This window comes from Leptodactylus fuscus, chromosome 8, assembly GCF_031893055.1.
Source record: "Leptodactylus fuscus isolate aLepFus1 chromosome 8, aLepFus1.hap2, whole genome shotgun sequence".
Lineage (NCBI taxonomy): Eukaryota > Metazoa > Chordata > Amphibia > Anura > Leptodactylidae > Leptodactylus > Leptodactylus fuscus.
The window spans coordinates 81,494,402-81,516,733 of NC_134272.1; the positions used below are offsets into that span (position 1 = coordinate 81,494,402).

The 22,332-nt window shown below is 43.1% G+C and overlaps 1 protein-coding gene across 1 annotated transcript; it reads left to right on the forward strand.

The window, feature by feature from the left end:
- The first annotated feature begins 6,702 nt into the window (after positions 1–6,702).
- Positions 6,703–21,146, forward strand: MMADHC (metabolism of cobalamin associated D). The gene is made up of 8 exons (XM_075284512.1): positions 6,703–6,798; positions 8,106–8,147; positions 9,032–9,176; positions 9,582–9,799; positions 12,580–12,688; positions 14,330–14,460; positions 19,694–19,780; positions 20,673–21,146. The coding sequence occupies exons 2-8, from the start codon at positions 8,139–8,141 to the stop codon at positions 20,865–20,867; spliced, it is 894 nt and encodes a 297-aa protein (XP_075140613.1). The 5' UTR covers positions 6,703–6,798; positions 8,106–8,138; the 3' UTR covers positions 20,868–21,146.
- Positions 21,147–22,332: the final 1,186 nt, after the last annotated feature.

Here is a 22,332-nt window from a genome sequence, read left to right on the forward strand (position 1 = left end):
AACTTGCAATTGGCCACCTTAAATACCTTTTCTTATGATTGGATACATCTGGCTATGAAGTTCAAAGCTCACTGAGGTTACAAAACCAATTTTGTGCTTCAGTAAGTCAGTAAAAAGTAGTTAGGGGAATTCAAATCAATAAAATGATAAGGGTGCCCATACTTTTGCACCGGTCAAATTTTGGTTTAATGCATATTGCACATTTTCTGTTAGTACAATAAACCTCATTTCAATCCTGAAATATTACTGTGTCCATCAGTTATTAGATATATCAAACTGAAATGGCTGTTGCAAACACCAAAATATTTAGAACAAAAAATGATTAAGATTAATAGGGGTGCCCAAACTTTTTCATAGGACTGTATATGGGACACCCGCGCATATTTATATATATAAATATATGCATATATATAGAGGGTGTATATGCGCTCGCATATATATTCACACTTGAACGGCTCCACACTGGAGAAAACCAACAGCTACACCTACCTGGGGCTCGAGCTCAGCCAATCAGGAAGATTCAAAGCAGCAATAGAAACCCTGAAAGCAAAAGCCTGCAGAACCTTCTACGCCATCAGAAGACAACTGTACCACCTTAAACCACCGGTGAGGGTCTGGCTGAAGATATTTGACGCAGTCATCTCCCCGATCCTTCTCTATGGCAGCGAGGTTTGGGGCCCAGCCACCTACCCAGACCAGTCAAAGTGGGATTCCAGCCCAACAGAGAACTTCCACCTGGAGTTCTGCAAATACCTGCTCCATGTCCATCGCAACACCTCCAACATGGTCTGCAGGGCAGAGCTAGGCAGTCTCCCCCTATGGCTCACCATACAGAAGAGGGCACTAGCTTTCCAGGCACACATCCAGGGGAGCAAGCCTGACTCCTACCACCACCAAGCATGGCTAAGCCACCTGAGCAAACCAGACTCTCACCAACCAAACAGCCAACCACCAAACCAAAAACACCAACAGATGATAACCAAGGCCGAAATAAAGGCGACCACAGAGGCAAACAGAGAGCGGTACACTGAAGAATGGAGAAACGAAATAAATAACTCCAAGAAACTCACCGTGTACCAATCCCTACAAAGGGACTACACCATGGCCACCTACCTGGAGAGAATACGCCACCCCAAACACAGACAGACCCTGAACCGGTACAGACTGAGCGCCCACAACCTAGAGATAGAGACGGGGCGATACAGGCAGACGTACAAGCCACGGGAGAACAGACTGTGCCAGCACTGTGACCAGGCGGTCCTAGAAAACGAGACCCACTTCCTGCTACACTGCACCAAATACTCAGCTGTGAGGGCCGTCTACTACCAAAGACTCTCTGCCCACATCCCAGACTTCATATCTGCAAACGAGAAGAGGAAACTCTACATCCTACTGGGAGACGAAGAGGCCACTGTGGAGATCGCTGCCCAATACGTGTCCAGCTGTCACCAAACAAGAGGAAGATGAGACCCCACGAACTGTTATACCCCAAATCACCCACCCCACCCCCACCTCCCCATATAGCGGCCACCAACTAAGAGGAAGATGAGACTCCACGGACTGTTATATTTATCCCAATACACCCGCCCCACCCCCACCTCCCCATATAGCGGTCACCAACTAAGAGGAAGATGAGACTCCATGGACTGTTATAAGCCAAACCATCCCCCCACCCCCCCATACCCACCACTCACCCACCCGAATCCAACTCCCCCCCCTCCCGCCCACTTTACTTGCTTTGGCAATGCCAAATACCTATTCGGACGTGCCAATAAAGCTTTTTTGATTTGATTTGATCACATATATATCAAATCAAATGCGCTCACATATATATGGGACACCTGCGCACATTTGCGCGCGCCTTTTTTTGGGACACCCTCTATATATATGCATATGTTTATATATATAAATATGCGCTCGCATATATGGCTCTGACATCGCATATATATGCGCTCGCGCGGGTGTCCCATATATATGTGCTCGTATATATATATATATATATATATATATATATATATATATATATATATATACACATACAGGGTGCTCGCATATATATACTGGGTGTCCCAAAAAAATGCGCACGCACATGTGCACCCTCGATATATATATATATATATATATATATATATATATATATATATATATATGCGCTCGCATATATGGGACACCCGCGCATATTTATATATATAAATATATGCATATATATAGAGAGTGTCCCAAAAAAATGCGCGTGCACATTTGCACCCTCTATATATATATGCATATATTTAAATATATAAATATGCTCTGGTGTATATATATGGGACATGAGCGCATATATATGGGACACCCGCGCATATTTATATATATATATAAATATATGCATATATATAGAGAGTGTCCCAAAAAAATGCGCGCGCACATGTGCACCCTCTATATATATATGCATATATTTATAAATATGCGCGGGTGTCCCATATATATGCGCTCATGTCCCATATATATACACCCGCGCATATTTATATATATAAATATATGCATATATATATAGAGGGTGCACATGTGCGCGCGCATTTTTTTGGGACACTCTCTATATATATGCATATATTTATATATATAAATATGCGCGGATGTCCCATATATATGCACTCATGTCCCATATATATACACCCGCGCATATTTACATATATAAATATATGCATATATATAGAGGGTGTCCCAAAAAAATGCGCATATGCGAGCGCATATATATGGGACACCCACGCACATGTGCGCGCGCATTTTTTTGGGACACCCTGTATATATATATATATGTGCGCGCATATACAGGGTTCCCAAAAAAATGTATACACATTTTAGCAGCTGATATCTCAATTATTTATTCTTTCTTTACAGACTGAACCCATTAAACCAAGTGATGGCATGCAGACTTGACTTTGAAAAAAGGAAATTTATTCTAAAATGCTACTGGAAGTATGAAAACGCAGTAGAAGTGCAAAGACAATTTAGGAGGGAGTTTAACAAAGAACCACCTACACGAGTTACCATCACTCAAATTAGAGATAAGTTTGAAGCTGATGGAAATGTTCAGGACGTCCATAAGAAGCGTTCTGGAAGACCACGCACCTCGACAAGCCCCATAAAAGAAGAAAGATTACTGGAAACGTTTCAACGAAGTCCAAGAAACTCTTTGTGGCAAGCTAGTCGTGAGGTAGGGATTTCAAACTCATCAGTTCATCGCATCATGAAACGTTGTCAGTGGAGAAGTTACATTCCAAGATTAGTCCATGCTCTTAATGACGATGATCCAGACCGAACAGTATTGCGAATGGTACTTGGAACGATGTAACGAAGATGCACACTTTCCCACAAAGATTGTGTGGAGTGATGAGGCCACATTCAAATTAAATGGTTCGATTAACAGACACAATTGCACCTACTGGGGACCTGAGAATAACACATGGTAGTGTGGAGGTGCCCCATCTTTCTTCTTTTATGGGGCTTGTCGAAGTACGTGGTCTTCCGGAACGCTTCTTATGGATGTCCTGAACATTTCCATCAGCTTCAAACTTATCTCTAATCGAGTGATGGTAACTCGTGTAGGTGTTTCTTTGTTAAACTCCCTCCTAAATTGTCTTTGCACTTCTACTGCGTTTTCATACTTCCAGTAGCATTTTAGAATAAATTTTCTTTCTTCAAAGTCAAGTCTGTATGCCATCACTCGGTGTAATGGGTTCAGTCTGTAAAGAAAGAATATAATTGAGTTATCAGCTGCTAAAATGTGTATACATTTTTTGGACACCCTGTATATGTGCGCGCATATACAGGGTGGGGCGCATATATATGTGCGCGCATATATGTGTGGACATATATATGTGCATATATATGTGCGCACACACTCACATATATATATATATATGTGCGCACATCTATATATACACACACAAACACATATATATGCGCACACACACACATATATGCACACACACACATATATGCACACACACATATATAGGCACTCACACATATATATGCACACAGATAGATAGATAGATAGATAGATAGATAGATAGATAGATAGGAGATAGATAGATAGATAGATAGATAGATAGATAGATAGATAGATAGATAGATAGGAGATAGATAGATAGATAGATAGATAGATAGATAGGAGATAGATAGATAGATAGATAGATAGATAGATAGATAGATAGGAGATAGATAGATAGATAGATAGATAGATAGATAGATAGGAGATAGATAGATAGATAGATAGATAGATAGATAGATAGATAGATAGATAGATACTAGCTGGTACCCGTGACTTCGTCTGCGGTGATTGTAGAACTGGGTAAATACAGGCGCGGGTAAGGTTTTCGTACTGTGTATAAGGTGTGGGATATAAAATGTAAGTTTGTATCTTGTTTTTGCTGTAATTCTGAGAATACGTGAGACTTTTGTGTTAAATGTAATTTGTAGTTCAGCTGCTATACGGTGTTCTGAGAAACTGTACATAGTGTCTTTGGGACAGAGGTATTTCAGGTTAATATACTTCGATATACGACATTGTATGAGTTGTTATTTTCCGCCAGTGCATGTAAGTTTTGGGCACAGGATACTCTTGAGCAAGCAACATAAAGTCTGGCCCTGTGCATGACAGTTTAGTAACCCATCATGTCCTTCACATTAACCCTTGTGTAAGAGTTACTGATATGTGAGAGACTTGGAGGTAATAATTAAGCGACTTCGTCTGCGGTGATTGTAGCAGTGGGTATATACAGGCGGGGGTAAGGTTTTCGTACTGTGTATACGGTATGGGATATGAAATGTAAGTTTGTATCTTGTTTTTGCTGTAATTCAGAGAATACGTGAGACTTTTGTGTTGAAGTTAACTTGTATTTGAGCTGCTATATATACGGTGTTGTGAGAAACTTTACATAGTGACTTTGGGACAGAAGTATTTGAAGTTAACCCTTTCCCGCCGATGGCATTTTTTGATTTTCGTTTTTGACTCCCCTCCTTCTAAACCCCATAACTTTTTTATTTCTCCGCTCCCAGAGCCATATGAGGTCTTAATTTTTGCGGGACAAATTTTTCTTCATGATGCCGCCATTATTTATTCTATATAATGTACTGGGAAGCAGGGGAAAAATACAGAATGGGGTGGATTTGACGAAAAAATGCATTTCTGCGACTTTCTTACGGGCTTTGGTTTTACATCGTTCACTGTGCAACCAAAATGACATGTCCCCTGTATTCTGTGTTTCGTTACGATGCTGGGGATACCCAATTTATATGGTTTTATTTACTTTTTGACCCTTTAAAAAAATCCAAAACTGTGTTAAAAAATTTTTTTTGAAAAGTCGGCATATTCCGACAGCCGTAACTTTTTTATACGTCCGTGTATGGGGATGTATAGGGCGTCTTTTTTTGCGGGACCGGGTGTACTTTGTAGTTCTACCATTTTCGGGAAATGTTATTGCTTTGATCACTTTTTATTCAAATTTTTATCAGAATCAAAACAGTGAAAAAACGGCGGTTTGGCACTTTTGACCATTTTTCCCGCTACGGCGTTTACCGAACAGGAAAAATATTTGTATAGCTTTGTAGAGCGGGCGATTTCGGACGTGGGGATACCTAACATGTAGGTGTTTCACAGTTTTTAACTACTTTTATATGTGTTCTAGGGAAAGGGGGGTGATTTGAATTTTTAATCCTTTTTATTTGTTTTTATATTTTTTTTACTTTTTTTTAAACTTTTTTTTTTGCATTTATTAGACCTCCTAGGGGTATTGACATGGGTGGGCGGTGTCGCGGATTGTCAGAGCGGTGGGGGTCGGCAAACATGGCTGCTCCGGAGCGTTAAAGAGAACCTCCTGGAGTATCGTTAAGGTGAGGGGCAAAGTGGTAAAGTATATGTATATGAGATTGTGTGGGGTTAGGGGCGAGGCTGTAGAGGGCAATAGGAATTTTGGGGCTTGCTATGGTCCAAAGTGTGTGAGATTGCAGAGATGGTGGTGAGTTTGGGTTTTGTGGGGGTCCTGGCACAAACGTATGTGCGCTATTGTGACGAAAAGTAGCCTATTGCACAATCGGGTGTATTAACTATGTTTGTGGAAACTTTCAGCCAAATCGGTCGAGCGGGTTTTGCGTGATTGAGGAACAAACATCCAAACATCCAAACACACAAACATCCAAACCCACAAACTTTCACAGGATGTATCTATGTCCAGCAATGTGTATTTCCTGTATTCTTATTGATAATCATATACATATACAATGTCTGTCTTGGCCAGTTATGGCTCCTTCCTATAGACACTCCACTCTATCTTAGCTGCTCCTGTAGTGAGGTGACTAGATTGGAGTTTCTGGCGGCAGCTCCTATTAGCAACTCCATTCTAGTCACTTCAGTACTGAACAGTCTACATTGGAGTTGATTCTAGTAGGTCCTCCCTCCAGCAACTTTAGTCACCTCACTAGTGAATTCTAGACGCAAGCCTTTCATGAGGCGCCGCCATATTTGTTACTGGAAAGCTTTGTTATCACTAGTAACGTGAAACTTGTCACATACCTGGCGATAGCGCATTCTGAGCGTCTATTGGTTTACTGAAGCGTCGATCAAAGCTATCATCCAATCAAATCTTTTACAGACACTAGCTTCCAGGTTCTCAGCCAATCAGGCGGGAGGTTACGTTCCACAAGGGGGGCGGATATCTTCTGACCAATGAGCGAAGAGCTGTGGCGGACGGAGCCCTGCTGAGCAGAGGACACTGCTGGGGGGCCACTGACACCCGGCCGGGGGCGCTGTGAGGGCAGGTACGTGAGCTCAGGGGCCACAGACGTACCAGGGGCCAGCGGACATGGAGCCTTCCCTGTATATAGTGAGAGTTACCGAGCGCCCAGTGTGTATGATGCAACACTCCTGTGTCATGGAGCTTGTTATGAAATATATGACGTCATATTAGCGCTTGTGTCGCCGTTTTAATATTGTAGGGGGTTCCATCCATATTATTGAATAAAATTATTATAGATTAGAATACTAAAAACATGACGGTCACCTTGAGGCCCCATGTAACGCGCTGCGGCGAAGAAGAACGGCGGGGAAAACCGCAACGGAAACGCATTGAGGTTTTTCCCGCAGCGCTTTTCACAGAACGTCCATAGAGGTTCCTTCCATAATTCCTATGGGGAAGCCGCCGGCATTTCCATAGATATAGACATGTTGGGATTTCCAAAAACGCAACAGTTTTGGAAATCGGAGCGTTCCCGCTGTAGGTTTTTTTTTTGCAATGTGTTAATGGGATTTGCTAGGGCCTGTGATGCCTCGTGGGGTATTTCGGCCACAACACGTTACCGCTAGGGGGTAATTTGCGGATTGGCGGGGGCTGACCGATGAAGACAAATAAAACTACGATGTTTTGCCTACAGTTTGTACAGAATGGCTGGTTGGAAATGGTCGCCCTTACTCTGTTCCTCTTTATAGCTGAGCGCTGTACTTTGACTTCCCTGTTGAAGTGAATGTGGAGGGGGCCATGTTGGGTCTTGCACGCAACATCTGCCATAATGGTACAGCACCTGTCAAAAAGGGTTTTGGGCCCCAGATTGTGTCATCTCTGGTGATGTGACACGCAGACCCCACGCAGATCAGTTGCCGGAGCAGCCTCTGAGTACTGCAAGCTGCTAGAGCAGGGGTAGGGATCGTACGGCTCTCCAGCTGTTGCAAAACTACAACTCCCAGCATGCATACTTGCTCTGCTGTTCTTGGAACTCCCATGGAAGTGAATGGAACATGCTGGGAGTTGTAGTTTCACAGCAGCTGGACTACCCCTGTGCTACAGGATGGGACGTTTATGCAACGCCGATCCTATACAAGTAATAGAATCGCCTCTGCCATTCCCCAGAACCAGCACTGTACCCGATATTGGTAGTGCAGCCTCAGGCTCCAGACCTATATAGATATATGAACATACAAGTGGCAAATTATAACACAGTTTCCACACTTTTATGTATTATATATATTCTTCTGGGCCAGGAATGAAGTTGTAGCCCACAGAACACATGACTTGTGATTGGATAGATCTTCTGGAGATTTCACATCTTATTTTTTTTTTTTTTTGCTTTAGGTAAAGAAAAATCATAAGGAAACATCTGATAGAATGGCTTCTGTGAGTAACTGAATATTACTGTTACCCTCACCATTTGCAGGATTGCTGCTTAGGAGGCGTCTACCCTTGGAGTAGTAGTCTGCAACCTGTGGCTGTCAAGCTGTTGGTTAACTATAAGTCCCAGGTTTGTGACTTTCTGAGCATGTTGGGAGTTATAGTTACAAAACACATTGATGACCACTTATAGATTCTAAACATAGGAACACACAAAAACCTTGTAATGCTTGCTGTCTGTTATTGTCCTGCACCGCCCCTGGACTCTACCAAGCCTGTGTATTTAATAGTAAAGGGATCCTGTATATTCTGCAAGAGTGATTGGATGACACGGTCACATGACGCTTAAATACACAGGCCCAATATGGTCCAGAAGCGGTGTGGAACTGGAGGAACATTTTATTAGGGTGTAACAAGTGACCATGGGCTCTGCTGAAAACTTTGCAACGGGACCATCTTAAGCTTAAAAAGCATAGAAATATTCTGGTGGTCTTTGCACACAGTAGTAATGCAGACAGTGACTTCATGGTGCAGGGATATTTTCCACTATGACCTCATAGCACAAGGTATACACAAAACGTTCACTCTGTACACTGTGACATTTACGTTTTATTATTTCTTTAGCTTACTTGTATAACTCCATCATATTCTGCAAAAATTAACAGATATAGTCAACATTGTCCCTATAGGGCTCAGTCTAATTTCCCTATCAGTATGTCTTTGGCATGTGGGAGAAAACCAGAGTACCAAGAGGAAACCCACACAAACATCGGGAGAACATACAAACTACATGTACAATGATGTAGAGATCCTGAAAATGTTGTGCAATTAAAATAGTCCAGAAACCCCACAAAACTGCTCCTAATAATCCACCCATTTATGTTTTCCAGGCCATTTGTAGCAGAGCCAGACTGGTCACCTATCTCCCTGGATTCTGCTCTCTCTTAAGACGGGTGAGAGGAACCCGAGCGTTTTCTACGGCCGGATCTTCAGGCTCTGATGAACCTTACATTGCTGCCACACCACCTGACATACGTAAGCCGCCATGACACCTGTGTACTAATGCGATAATGTGGTGGTGCTCATGGTTCTGAGCAGTATCATGGCTTGTATTCTAGTTATATCCATAGTGCCATTGAATGTGCTACAGATGGCTACTGAAATTCTGTAAAGCTTTGGTGCATGACATTGTAGGAGTTGTGGTTTGTCAGGAGTTGTCCAGCCTATTAAATTTTTTTGCAAAAAATGGTCTAAAATAACATGGACCCCTGACTGCTATAGCCATGTTCATGTCAGAACTCCATCACTGGAAGATACAGAGACTGTCAGGCCAGACCTGGCTGACTTTATTTGGTTGTTGCCTGTTTTTGTATGCCTTTAGGTGTGGAATATAGTTATATTGTTATAGACTATTGAGCTTTTTTTTTCTTCTCTCCCCAGTACCCCGAACAGTTTGGCCTGATGAAGTAATGGGACCTTTTGGTCCCCAAGACCAGCGATTTCAGCTCCCGGGAAATGTTGGCTTTGATGCCCATGTGAATGGAATAAGCAATCAGAAGAAAGTTCAAGTCCAAAAAAATTTACCAGATCTCCTGTGTGAACCTGCCGCCAGCGAAAGACACGAGTTTGTCATGGCACAGTTTGTCAACGAATTTCAGGTAAAGCACCAAATCCAGCAATGACGTCATAAACTGTCAAGTGTATATTAATGGGGTTGTCCAGAACCGTAAGGTATTTGATACTGATGACCTATCCACAGACTAAGTCATCAATATCAGATCAGTGGGGGTCGAACAACCAGACCACATCCCAGTCAGGTTTTTCGGACACTGGAAGCCACATATTAGGCCAGAAGCAGCCCTGCTCCTATTCAAGTGAATGTGAGCGGGGCTGTGGTTCCAGGTGTCCTCACTACACTGTATGGAGCGTACGCTGTGTATGGTGCACTGCAGTGATTGCACCTGGAACAGTGGCTGCTTCTGGCTGTATACCTAGCATATAGCTTCCAGCATCTGAAACTCCTGATCAGAGTGGGGTCCTGGTGTCAGACCCTGACCGATGTGATACTGACGGCTTATCCTGTGGATAGCGCATCAGTATCAATTACCATCAAATTCTGGACAACCCCTTTAAACTATATTTGCAGGATTCAGTAATTCTGTAAAATACTTTCTTGGATATTTCACTCTTCATATACTTGAGTTTTCACCCAATATTAAGTGCTGATGTGGACATTCAGTTGTTGTGAGATCGGTCACACATCAATCCCTGGGTAAAGGACCAGCGACACTAGGTAGGAGGTCCGGGTATTTCTTTGCACTGTTCAGGCTCCTCCTGGCACTTCTCTGCAAGGATTCTGGTTAGGAGCAGAGCTGTGCACAGTAAAGCGTTTACCCAGTTGTTGTGACCTTTGTGTCTTGTTGGATTGATGAGATCCCAACAATCACATAGTTATGTAGAGTTCTAAAGATACAATATCACTTAGCATAGTGGAACCGCAGCTTTTTTGTTTCACGTTTTTCTGCGTTTTTTTTCAGCCAAAGCCAGAAGTATATATTCTATAGCATTCCTATATACGCACTGGACTATAAGACGCACCTAGGTTTTAGAGGAGGAAAATAGGGAAAAAAAAAATTTGAAGCAAAAAATGGTAGTTTTGCAACAGCTTTAAGGCCACATGTATAGGGCGTTTTTTTGCGGGGCCAGATGTACTTTTTAGTTATACCATTTTGGGGAATGTCTATTGCTTAGATCACCTTTTATTTAAATCAGAGGCAAAACGGTGAAAAAAAACCCGGTGGTTTGGCACTTTTGATTTTGATGTTCACCATACAGGAAAACTATTAGTAGACCGGACATTTTCAGACACAGAGCTACCTAATGTATATGTGTTTGACATATGATTTTCTACTTTTATATGTATTATAGGGAAAGGAGGGATTTAGAACTTTTATTTCATTTTTTATTATATTTTTAATATATTTTTTTTTTTTTAACTATTTTATTAGCCCCCCTTTCCCCCCCCTCGAGTATAAGCCGAATTTTTCAGCCCAGTTTTTGTGCTGAAAAAGCCCCCCTCGGCTTATACTCGAGTCAGCAAAAAAAAAAATGTGGGTTTTTTTTTTTTGTTTTGTTTTTTTGGGGTTTTTTTTAGGAGGGGGGGGGGGGGGCTATGATCAGCCGCAATATCAATGTATAGAATCTCCCATAAAATAGCGGGACAAAAAAGAAGCTTTAAAAAAAAAAATTAAAAAAAAGTTGTAAACCACTCCTTTCCCTACAATACATACAAAAGTAGAAAATGACTGTGACACACATACACATTAGGTATCCCTGTGTCTGAAAGTGCCCGGTCTACTGAATATAGGGGATCTGCAGTGCTCATATTCTGTCAGGAAGGGGTTAATAGGAGCACTGCAGATCCCCTATATTCAGCCAGGCTGAATTCCAAGTGGGGGAAGAAAAAAACAGTCCTCAAGCTCAGGGAAGGGGCAGACAGACAACCAAAACACCCCCTCCCCAGCACCCGGCATCTACTGCACCCAAAAACTCCGACCATTTTAATTTGTGAAATTTTCCAGTAGCTGCTGCATTTCCCCCCTCGGCTTATGCTCGAGTCAATAAGTTTTCCCAGTTTTTAGCGGTAAAATTAGGAGGGTCGGCTTATATTCAGGTCGGCTTATACTCGAGTATATACGGTACATTTAAAAATAAAAAAATTAAAAAAAAAGGATATACCACACAGTACACATACTTAGATTTTTTTGTATTGTAACTAATGACCAACATATCTGACTATTGCTATCCAGTGTTGTATGTCAGGGAATGTGAGGCCCAATTCAGATGCCTGGGTGTGATAATATAGTCCAAAAAATGGCAACTCTCAGGGTGGTCTGAATGAAGCCTCACCTGCTGTTACAACACTATCAGGGCTCGTTCACATCTGCGGCCTGGTCTCCGTACTTAGGTTTCCGTTTCCTGCCTAAAACACAGGCAGGAGACGGAAACCTGCAGGAGACTTTCTCACCCATTCATTTGAATGGGTGAGAAAGCTGTCCGGCCGTGCGCGGCAGTGAGCGTTTTGCGCTCTCCGCCGCGAAACCGGGTTTTATAATCCGGACACAGAGTCGGACATGCAGTACTCTGTGTCCGGATAAAAAAATCCGGTTTCGTGGCGGAGAGCCTAAAACGCTCACCGCCGCGCACGGCCGGACCCGGTCTATGGTTTCCGTCTTCTGCCATGCAGAAGACGGAAACCATAGAACGGAGACCCCAAACGCAGGTGTGAACCCAGCGTCACATGCTACCGCAGATAGGTACGTTGTCCCCTCCCCCCTCCCTTCATAGGTCATGTTTATGCCCCTTGCTAAATACTTGTCTTAGTGTTGAGAAATATGTCCAAAACATTGAATAATTTTTTTTGTTTGTTTGTTTTTAGGGAAATGAAGCCTCCGCTCAGCAGCAGGAGGTGAACGGTGTGGGGACGTACTTTGAAAATGCCAAAGTAGAATGTGCCATGCAGTCGTGTCCAGAACTCCTGAAAAAAGGTATGAAAAATAGAGGAAGGGTCTGTCTGTAGGGGCGGCCCCTCCCCTATCATAAGCTAGCGACCTATTCTTATGGAAAGGTGATGAAAGTGGTTTTGTGGGACCTCTTTGGTAACCTCCATCCTTTCTATTCTACTGTATTCTATAAGGAGGATCCGCTGCAGTTTCATCTTGTCAATTGCTTGCAGTACGAAAGCGCGCTTTTTACTTTAAAAGTCAGAAGATAAAACAACTATTCCAATCCAATTCTGCCATAATTTCCGATAACAAGACATAAAATGTTACTTAGCCGATAAGGATAAAATTCCTAGTTCCTGCCATGTGGACGGTGGCCAGACTATCACAATTTATTACACAGATTGTAACATCCGTCTAAGAACTGATTCCATTCAAGTACAAGGAGGCGTCACCGTGCGCTTGTATACCTCTGGGTTAATATAAGGGGGGAGGGGGTTATACAAATTAAAGGGGTTATTCGGTTTATATTGTGGATGGATAAACCTTAGGGCTTTCAGTATTAGATCTACAGGGACCCCGCAGATCAGCTGTACTAAGACAACGCGATGCCTGGAAATGTTTACAATCGGAAGTCGCCTTGCTCACTCACCATACAAACTAGAGGCAGGTTTTGGTATTGCAGATCTGTCTTGTTGAAGTCTGAGACGGCTCTGCAATACCTGCACCCACCTTTACAGCAAGTGAGCAGAGCGGCTCATGATATATAAACTTTACTGTTAGGGAAGCTGCCCTAGGTCATGTATGTTGGATCTACACAAAACTAATATACCGGTAATAGGACAATAAAACTGGATAACCCCTTTAAATAGTTTAGCGCTCCGTCACCTATGTAGAAGTGATTTACATTAGCTTTTCTTCTACTGATCTCCTCATGCACATAGGACGCAGCGGCGTCTTATTTCCAGCATATGGAGGACGCGTGACTTCATTCTACAGGCTAAAGATGATTATTACTTGTTATAGCTGCCATATCAGCAGACTAATATAGCAGTATCCAGGAGATTCATGTTATTAGAGATCTGATATAAAAATTCACCCAAATTACAGCCCTCAGCTACATTTATTGATCCCATAGTGTTGAATGGAGTGACAGCACACATGAGCTACCGCTCTATTCAAACACAGCTTATTCAGATCCCCGTTCTCGTGATCGATATTGGTTTTAGTGGTCAAAAAAAAGGTGATGGCGGATTTGTTTTCTTTGTAGGTCAACACCTTTAATTAAGCATCATTAATTGTCTGCACAAGTGAGGGTTTAATTTAGTAAATGGTTCCCTCTAGTGGTGGAATGGGGACCTACACACTGGTTGACCCATAGAGTTTGCATAATGTATATCAAATCAAATTGTGTTTATAATCTTTATGTATTCCATGTAGTTATGTGTCATAGGGGTATATATAAGATATATCAATGATGCTATACAATAGGGCTGAGCAATTAACCGAAAAATACCCAAAACCGAATGTCAACCCAGACACCAGACCTGATTTTGTTGTGTTGTGTGATCATGTCGGTTTTCTCCATTCATTTATATTTATGTGGTGGTATCTGATTTTCCGCTTATCTACTTCCGTATTATAATTCTTCATTCTTTATATTCTGGCTTCTTTTACATATTACAGATTTTATATCCATGTTCCCTGAAGTTCCTGGTCACAACTTAATGGTTCTAACAGTGACACAGAAAACAGACAATGACATGACCATGTGGAGTGCAGAGGTGGAGACTGAGCGGGAACTGCTGATGGAGAAGGTACGGGTTTCTTATAGGATACTCTGGTTTCAGGTAGTCTTGTTAATACTTAAAGAGGACCTTTCATCAGATCGGGCACAGGCAGTTTTATATACTGTTGGAAAGCTGACAGTGCGCTGAATTCAGGGCACTGTCGGCTTTCCCGATCTCTGCCCGGTGTAAAGCGCTATCGGTCCCGGTAAAGTAGCGCTTTACAGTCAGAAGGGCGTTTCTGACACTTAGCCAGGGACGCCCTTCTGCCCAGCAGCGCCTATCGCGCTGTACAGTGTGAGCGGGGAGGAACGCCCCCTCCCTCTCCTGATAACACTCATCTATGGACGAGCTGTGTGAATTCAGCGCACTGTCAGCTTTCCGACAGTATATAAAACTGCCTGTGCCCAATCTAATGAAAGGTCCTCTTTAATTGAATTTTGTGATTAATAGAAGCAAAAATAAATAAAGTTAGCGTATTATTTGTGCTGTACCACACATCAAATACAGTTCAAAAAAGGTTGGCAAAAATACACGTCCCCTTCCCTTCCATGAGTTAATATATATTTACCAAGATAAAAAGTACTATCTGACATACCAATACAAACCGGGTTATTGTCTCATACATGTAGTGTCCTCCTGATAACCAGCCATGATGTCCTTATTGTGGTCGGGTTATCTTCTCATACATGTAGTGTCCTCCTGATAACCAGCCATGATGTCCTTATTGTGGTCGGGTTATCTTCTCATACATGTAGTGTCCTCCTGATAACCAGCCATGATGTCCTTATTGTGGTCGGGTTATCTTCTCATACATGTAGTGTCCTCCTGATAACCAGCCATGATGTCCTTATTGTGGTCGGGTTATCTTCTCATACATGTAGTGTCCTCCTGATAACCAGCCATGATGTCTTTATTGTGGTCAGGTTATCTTCTCATACATGTAGTGTCCTCCTGATAACCAGCCATGATGTCCTTATTGTGGTCGGGTTATCTTCTCATACATGTAGTGTCCTCCTGATAACCAGCCATGATGTCCTTATTGTGGTCGGGTTATCTTCTCATACATGTAGTGTCCTCCTGATAACCAGCCATGATGTCCTTATTGTGGTCGGGTTATCTTCTCATACATGTAGTGTCCTCCTGATAACCAGCCATGATGTCCTTATTGTGGTCGGGTTATCTTCTCATACATGTAGTGTCCTCCTGATAACCAGCCATGATGTCCTTATTGTGGTCAGGTTATCTTCTCATACATGTAGTGTTCTCCTGATCAGGGCTCGTTCACATCTGTGCCCGATTTCTGTTCATGCAGGTTTCCGTTTCCTGCACAAAACTGAGCAGGAGACAGAAACCTGCAGGACTCTTTCAAACCCATTAATTTGAATGGGTTTGAAAGATCTCCGGCCGTGAGCGCTGGTGAGTGTTTTATGCTCTCCGCCGCAAAACCGTTTTTTTTTTTTGTTTGTTTTGTTTTTTTTCAATCTGACACAGAGTCGGACATGCAGTACTGTGTCCAATTTAAAAAAAAAACGGTTTCCCGGCGGAGCGCATAAAACACTCACCGGCGCACACAGCCAGACCCGGTCTGACAGCTTTCGGTCTGCTGTATGCAGAACACGTGAAGCTGAGAACGGACTCCGGGCGCTAGTGTGAACCTAGCGTAACCAGCCATGATGTCCTTATTGTGGTCGGGTTATCTTCTCATACATGTAGTGTCCTCCTAATAACCAGCCATGATGTCCTTATTGTGGTCGGGTTTATCTTCTCATACATGTGGTGTCCTCCTGATAACCAGCCATGATGTCCTTATTGTGGTCAGGTTATCTTCTCATACATGTAGTGTCCTCCTGATAACCAGCCATGATGTCCTTATTGTGGTTGGGTTATCTTCTCATACATGTAGTGTCCTCCTGATAACCAGCCATGATGTCCTTATTGTGGTCGGGTTATCTTCTCATACATGTAGTGTCCTCCTGATAACCAGCCATGATGTCCTTATTGTGGTCAGGTTATCTTCTCATACATGTAGTGTCCTCCTGATAACAGGCCATGATGTCCTTATTGTGGTCAGGTTATCTTCTCATACATGTAGTGTCCTCCTGATAACCAGCCATGATGTCCTTATTGTGGTCAGGTTATCTTCTCATACATGTAGTGTCCTCCTGATAACCAGCCATGATGTCCTTATTGTGGTCAGGTTTTCTTCTCATACATGTAGTGTCTCTCTTGATAACTTGTCCACAATAAAGACATCATGGCTGGGTTTCTGAAAACTCCAAGACCATAGAAAGTTCCTGTATTCATCGGCAGCCTATGAAGACAACAGACTCTCTAAGTCATAACGAAGATAGTCAGGAAAATCTTTAAAATTCTGCAAAATTTCTAATTATTTATATTTGCAAAAATATTTAACTCTTCATTTTCCCTACAAATTTTTATATATTCATGGGGAAAACCCCTTTAAAATCTGAAAACCCTTTAACGCATGCACTGACAATCTCTCTACAATGTGCACACCCCGTTGACTAAACCTGAGTGAACAAACCCTGCCCCAGGGTCTGGAGGGGTACCTGACAGGACACATATACTATATCCTACTATTCTAACCTGTAGCAAAGTCTTATACAGATGTGTGCACTATCCATCTGATGGTTCTGTTCACACTACACTTTATACTATGATGGCGGCGCCGCTTCTATAGTGTATTAGTGTTCACCCATTCCTCTGCCCGGGACATCTCGTGCTCTGAGCTATTAGAGAACAATTTGCAGCATCGTCGGCCTGAAGATGAAGTCCTTGGATGAAGCCCCCCTTTTGTTTCTGTGGCGACTTGTCTCGGGGGCTTGTTCCAGTCTGTTGCATTTTGCTGTTGTAATGTGGTCTAATTATGCGTTAATTGTCATATTTCTCAGCTCATCACCTCCCTGTCAACTCTAATCTAGCGGCCATGATGGTGTCTGCTTGTTAGCTGTAACCTCGGCGGCGAGCTTTCCCAGAGCAGCGGCTTTACTAAATAATGAGGCTACGTTACAATGGCGCCGGACCTGCTGCCCTTGCATCACATGAGTAGATGTGATTATTAAGAGCCTGTCGACACCGATCTGGAGAGTGACTGCAAAATAACACATGAGGGCAGCAGCGGTCATTATTCTCCTGAACACCATTCTTTATTGACCCCTTAAAGGGAATGTCAGCAGCTTTGACCTTGTAAAACTGCTTGGGGTATGTTCATGTGACTGAATTTGCACCTCAAAATCAGCTGCACATTGCTCCAAAAAAGAAGCGCCCTGCTCAATCTTGCCACAGATTCAGCCACCGAATATGAATATGTGGCATAAGGCGCAGACTTATTTAGCTGCATTGTGTCTGAGCCTAATCAGCAGGTAAACCCATGGGGGAAAGTCAAAGTCCTGCTTCAGCTTTGCACCATGGGAGGCACCAGAATGGAATTTGAACAGGAATCTGAGATAGAAAACTGCATCAAATTCCTCTTTGCTTTCCACTATGTGAGCCTGACCCCAGGTAAGGAAATTGGAGAACTTTTGTAATGTTAGTACCAGCATGATTGTAAGAGACAAGCATTTAATCCAGGGCTGCAAGTGCTCTGAGGGTGGTCCTTCATCCTAAAGTGCTCTCTTCATTGACCTTCTCCAACATTCCTTCATTGAGAGGAACCACCCTAAGAGCACTTGCAGGAACTAATAGGATCAAATCCATGGCAGGACATAATAGGTTCATATTCATGGCAGGACCTAATCGGTTCATATTCATGGCAGGACCTAATCGGTTCATAGCCATGGCAGGACCTAATCGGTTCATAGCCATGGCAGGACCTAATCGGTTCATAGCCATGGCAGGACCTAATCGGTTCATATTCATGGCAGGACCTAATCGGTTCATATTCATGGCAGGACCTAATCGGTTCATAGCCATGGCAGGATCTAATCGGTTCATAGCCATGGCAGGATCTAATCGGTTCATAGCCATGGCAGGACCTAATCGGTTCATAGCCATGGCAGGACCTAATCGGTTCATAGCCATGGCAGGACCTAATCGGTTCATAGCCATGGCAGGACCTAATCGGTTCATAGCCATGGCAGGACCTAATTGGTTCATGGCCATGGCAGAACCTAATCGGTTCATAGCCATGGCAGGACCTAATCGGTTCATAGCCATGGCAGGACCTAATCGGTTCATAGCCATGGCAAGACCTAATTGGTTCATAGCCATGGCAGGACCTAATCGGTTCATAACCATGGCAGGACCTAATTGGTTCATAGCCATGGCAGGACCTAATTGGTTCATAGCCATGGCAGGACCTAATCGGTTCATAGCCATGGCAGGACCTAATCGGTTCATAGCCATGGCAGGACCTAATCGGTTCATAGCCATGGCAGGACCTAATTGGTTCATTTCCATGGCAGATCTGTGTGCTGTTGTGATAAAATTGGTGGATATTAGACCAATCGTGACTCCTTATGGACTATGCTACAGTCACCTATCACGGTTGTGGCGTTAGCAGCTGCTGAATTTGCAAATTTGGTGAGGGAGGAAGATAATGTACTACATGGGTCTGACAACTCCATCATGTCTGCCTGGGAAGCCCCTTTATTGGAAACCTGCCAGGGTGTGCACAGCTCTTGTGCAAATTTGTGTTTCCATTGTAACAGACTACAAACAAACCCTTTGTAGTCTGCTCCTGACGTCCTAGTTCCTTCCATGCTTCCTAGTTTACATTTAAGTTTACAACAAATAAAGGACAGGTAAGTGACCATACCTTTGTTTTCTCAGACTTCACAATGACGGCTTATAGTTTACTACCGTGAAGACGTATAAGACCTGTAGATGGCGAAGCAAACCCTGAGATGAGCCTGACGCCTTACGAGCAGGGTGTAACATAGGTAGTGATGTGTCGCTGACCCTTCAGTCGCATCTGACCCTTTGAGATAATCTGTTGCAGTTTATCATCTTCTCTCTCGTTCCGAGCGTAACAACAGTCTGGGAAAGTTTCCAGCGCTGACGTCTGACTACATGTATGATTAGTTATAACCTTGCCGGTGGCTTCATTGTTCATAACTTGCCATCCCGGGTGATTATTTATTTTGTGCTTTCTACATGGCGTTTCCTATGTAGTCAGGACATCGGCGTCATGCTGACGATACGGAGAGAATAGGCCTTTTTAAATAAAGTTTTTCTTTGCTTTGATGCTTCTTGGGTCATGACGGTTCATTGATTTTGTTTTCTTTTCCCCTCTTTCTAGTTTATTAATGGTGCCAAGGAAATTTGCTATGCCCTGAGATCAGAGGGATACTGGGCAGACTTCATTGACCCATCATCAGGACTGGCGGTAAGAGAGAATGCCCATGGAGAGAATATTGTCAGGGTTACGTATACAGTTCTGGAGGCTCAGATTATCTGGGCTCGGCCCGTCCTGAAAACCACACCTGCTGCCATGTATGGGTCTTAATGGGGTGTCCGGATGCAAATCGATTTTCCATACTGATAATCCACAGGTCATCAGTATGACCCCTGGGGAGTCACAAGACAAGTTCAGAAACTTCTTCTCCATGCTGCAGGACTGCAAACTGCCCACCATACTAGTGGCTGGTATTTTGTCAGCACTGCAATGAGTCCTTTGATGTCATGTGATCAGTCGCATGCAGGGGCAGACCCAGCGTCGCACCTCCCATGAGGCGACCTGAAGCGACCGCGGCATTTTTGCTGACCTAAGCCAGTCCAGGACAAGCTGTCCTGGACTGGCTTAGGGTCACCGTCACTGAGCGGTGAATTGGGGAGACCGCTGGAGCAGCGCTGCTCCAGAGGCCGCCCCTCACGCTCAGGCAGAGAGCAGGTGCTCTCCCTGCCTGCTCTCTGCCTGCTAAAGACGCTCACTCTGCTTGGCCCCGTCCCCTTCCGCTTGGCCCTGCCCCCTTCGCTCCGCCCCCTCCTCCTGGGGGGGGGGGGCTTTCTGACGTCTGCCTCAGGCGGCAGAGAGCCATGGATCACCCCTGGGCAGACCTTGTTCAATAGCTGCACATATCGAAGAAACTTTGCAGGTCTGCATGGAGATAGCATTGCTAAGTGTGAGGGGAAGGAGCGGAAGTAGTAGAGCTGAGTGTGTGTGTGGGGGAAGGTTGGACGTAGCAAGGCTGAGTGTGTAGGGGAAAGGTGGATAAACTTGACAAAATTTGCAAGTCTCTTTAGCTTTATATTTCTCTCCTTGTTCTTGTTTTTCTCAGTACTTCGGGCCTTACACAAATAACTCCCTCTACGAAACCGACGAACGCTATCGACATCTTGGATTCCGAGTCGAGGACCTGGGCTGCTGCAAAGTGATCCGTCATAACGTCTGGGGAACGCACGTCGTTGTGGGAAGTATTTTCACCAACGCTCCACCTGATAGCGCCATCATGAGAAAGTTAGGGGAACTCTAATGCAGACTTGTGCTCTGCAGCCATTACCTCTGTACTTGACGCTTTATCTTCCTGACACTTGAAAAGTGGGAGACGTTACTTCAGACTGTGCAAGTTTATTTAATATAATCATATCCTATCCTTTATTTATGAAAAGCCGGACCACCAACCAAACTACGATCAGTGTAAATTCTGTGACGGGTCAATCTTTACCATGTATAAGATATACATAATACATGACCATTGTGAGGGGATTCAAGATCTGAGATCTTTAATTAAAAAAAAGTGTTTTACAAATTATATGTTTATTGGTTCATTTATTGTTTGTCCCTTTAATCACTTCTCAGCAGTCATGTAATAATCCTCATAGGCAGGATTACAATGACACGTAACATCTATATGTAGACAATAGAGATGAGCGAATAGTATTGGAAACTGCAGTTTCGAATACCTCGCTCCATAGGAATGAATGGGAGCAGCCGGCGCTTAACCCCTTGCTGTTCGCCCACTCCCATTTATTCCTATGGGAGCGAGGTACTCGAAACTATGTTCGGAATACTATTCAAATCAACTCTAGTAGACTATAAAGTAACCACTGTGCAATAGGTAATGGCCCACCTCCTTCCCTTCTCTACATTGGTCACAGAGCATGCCCACAACATTCTCCCCTAGAGGTCAATAAAGGGGGGGATTTAGCAAGCAGGGATTTCTTAGACTGAGGACTCCAGAATTGCAGATTCTTTGCTGCATGTTTGATACTGTGGAAACCCTTGCAAAAGAAACCATTCTGAACTGGATGAAATTTTTGCAAATCCCACAAAAAACAATCCCTTATAGCTTCATAGATAAAAAAATAAACAATGAAAAAAGTTTTAATGTCAGATTATTACAAAGCTTTTTTTGTGTGTAGTAAAGTAATATAAAACCGTATAAGCTTGATGTCCATAATTGTTCTGACCTGAATAAGGTTAGTGTGTCATTTTTAGCGCACAGTAAAAATGACCCCCCCCCCAAAAAAAAAAAAAAAAAATTAGTTTTAATTCCATTCTACCCCAATATTACTTTTTAATTTCTCAATATAATCTATAGAGAACTAAGCAATGATTTTAGAAAATACAACTGGTTCCACAAAAAACAAGCCCTTATATGGATACAGGGGGAAAAAAAGAGGCAATGGCTCAATACATTATATAGAGAATTACATAACACCATTAGAAAAATATTCCACAAAAATAAGCTCTAATATGGATTAAAAGAAACCTATGGCTATGGCTCAGTACATTATATAGAGAACTACCGTATATACTTGAGTATAAGCCGACCCGACTATAAGTCGACCCCCCCCCCCCTCTAATTTTACCACAAAAAACTGACAAAACTTATTGACTCGAGTATAAGCCTAGGGGGGGGAAATGCAGCAGCTACTGGAAAATTTCAAAAATTAAAATGGTCGGAGTTTTTGGGTGCAGTAGTTTCTGGGTGCTGG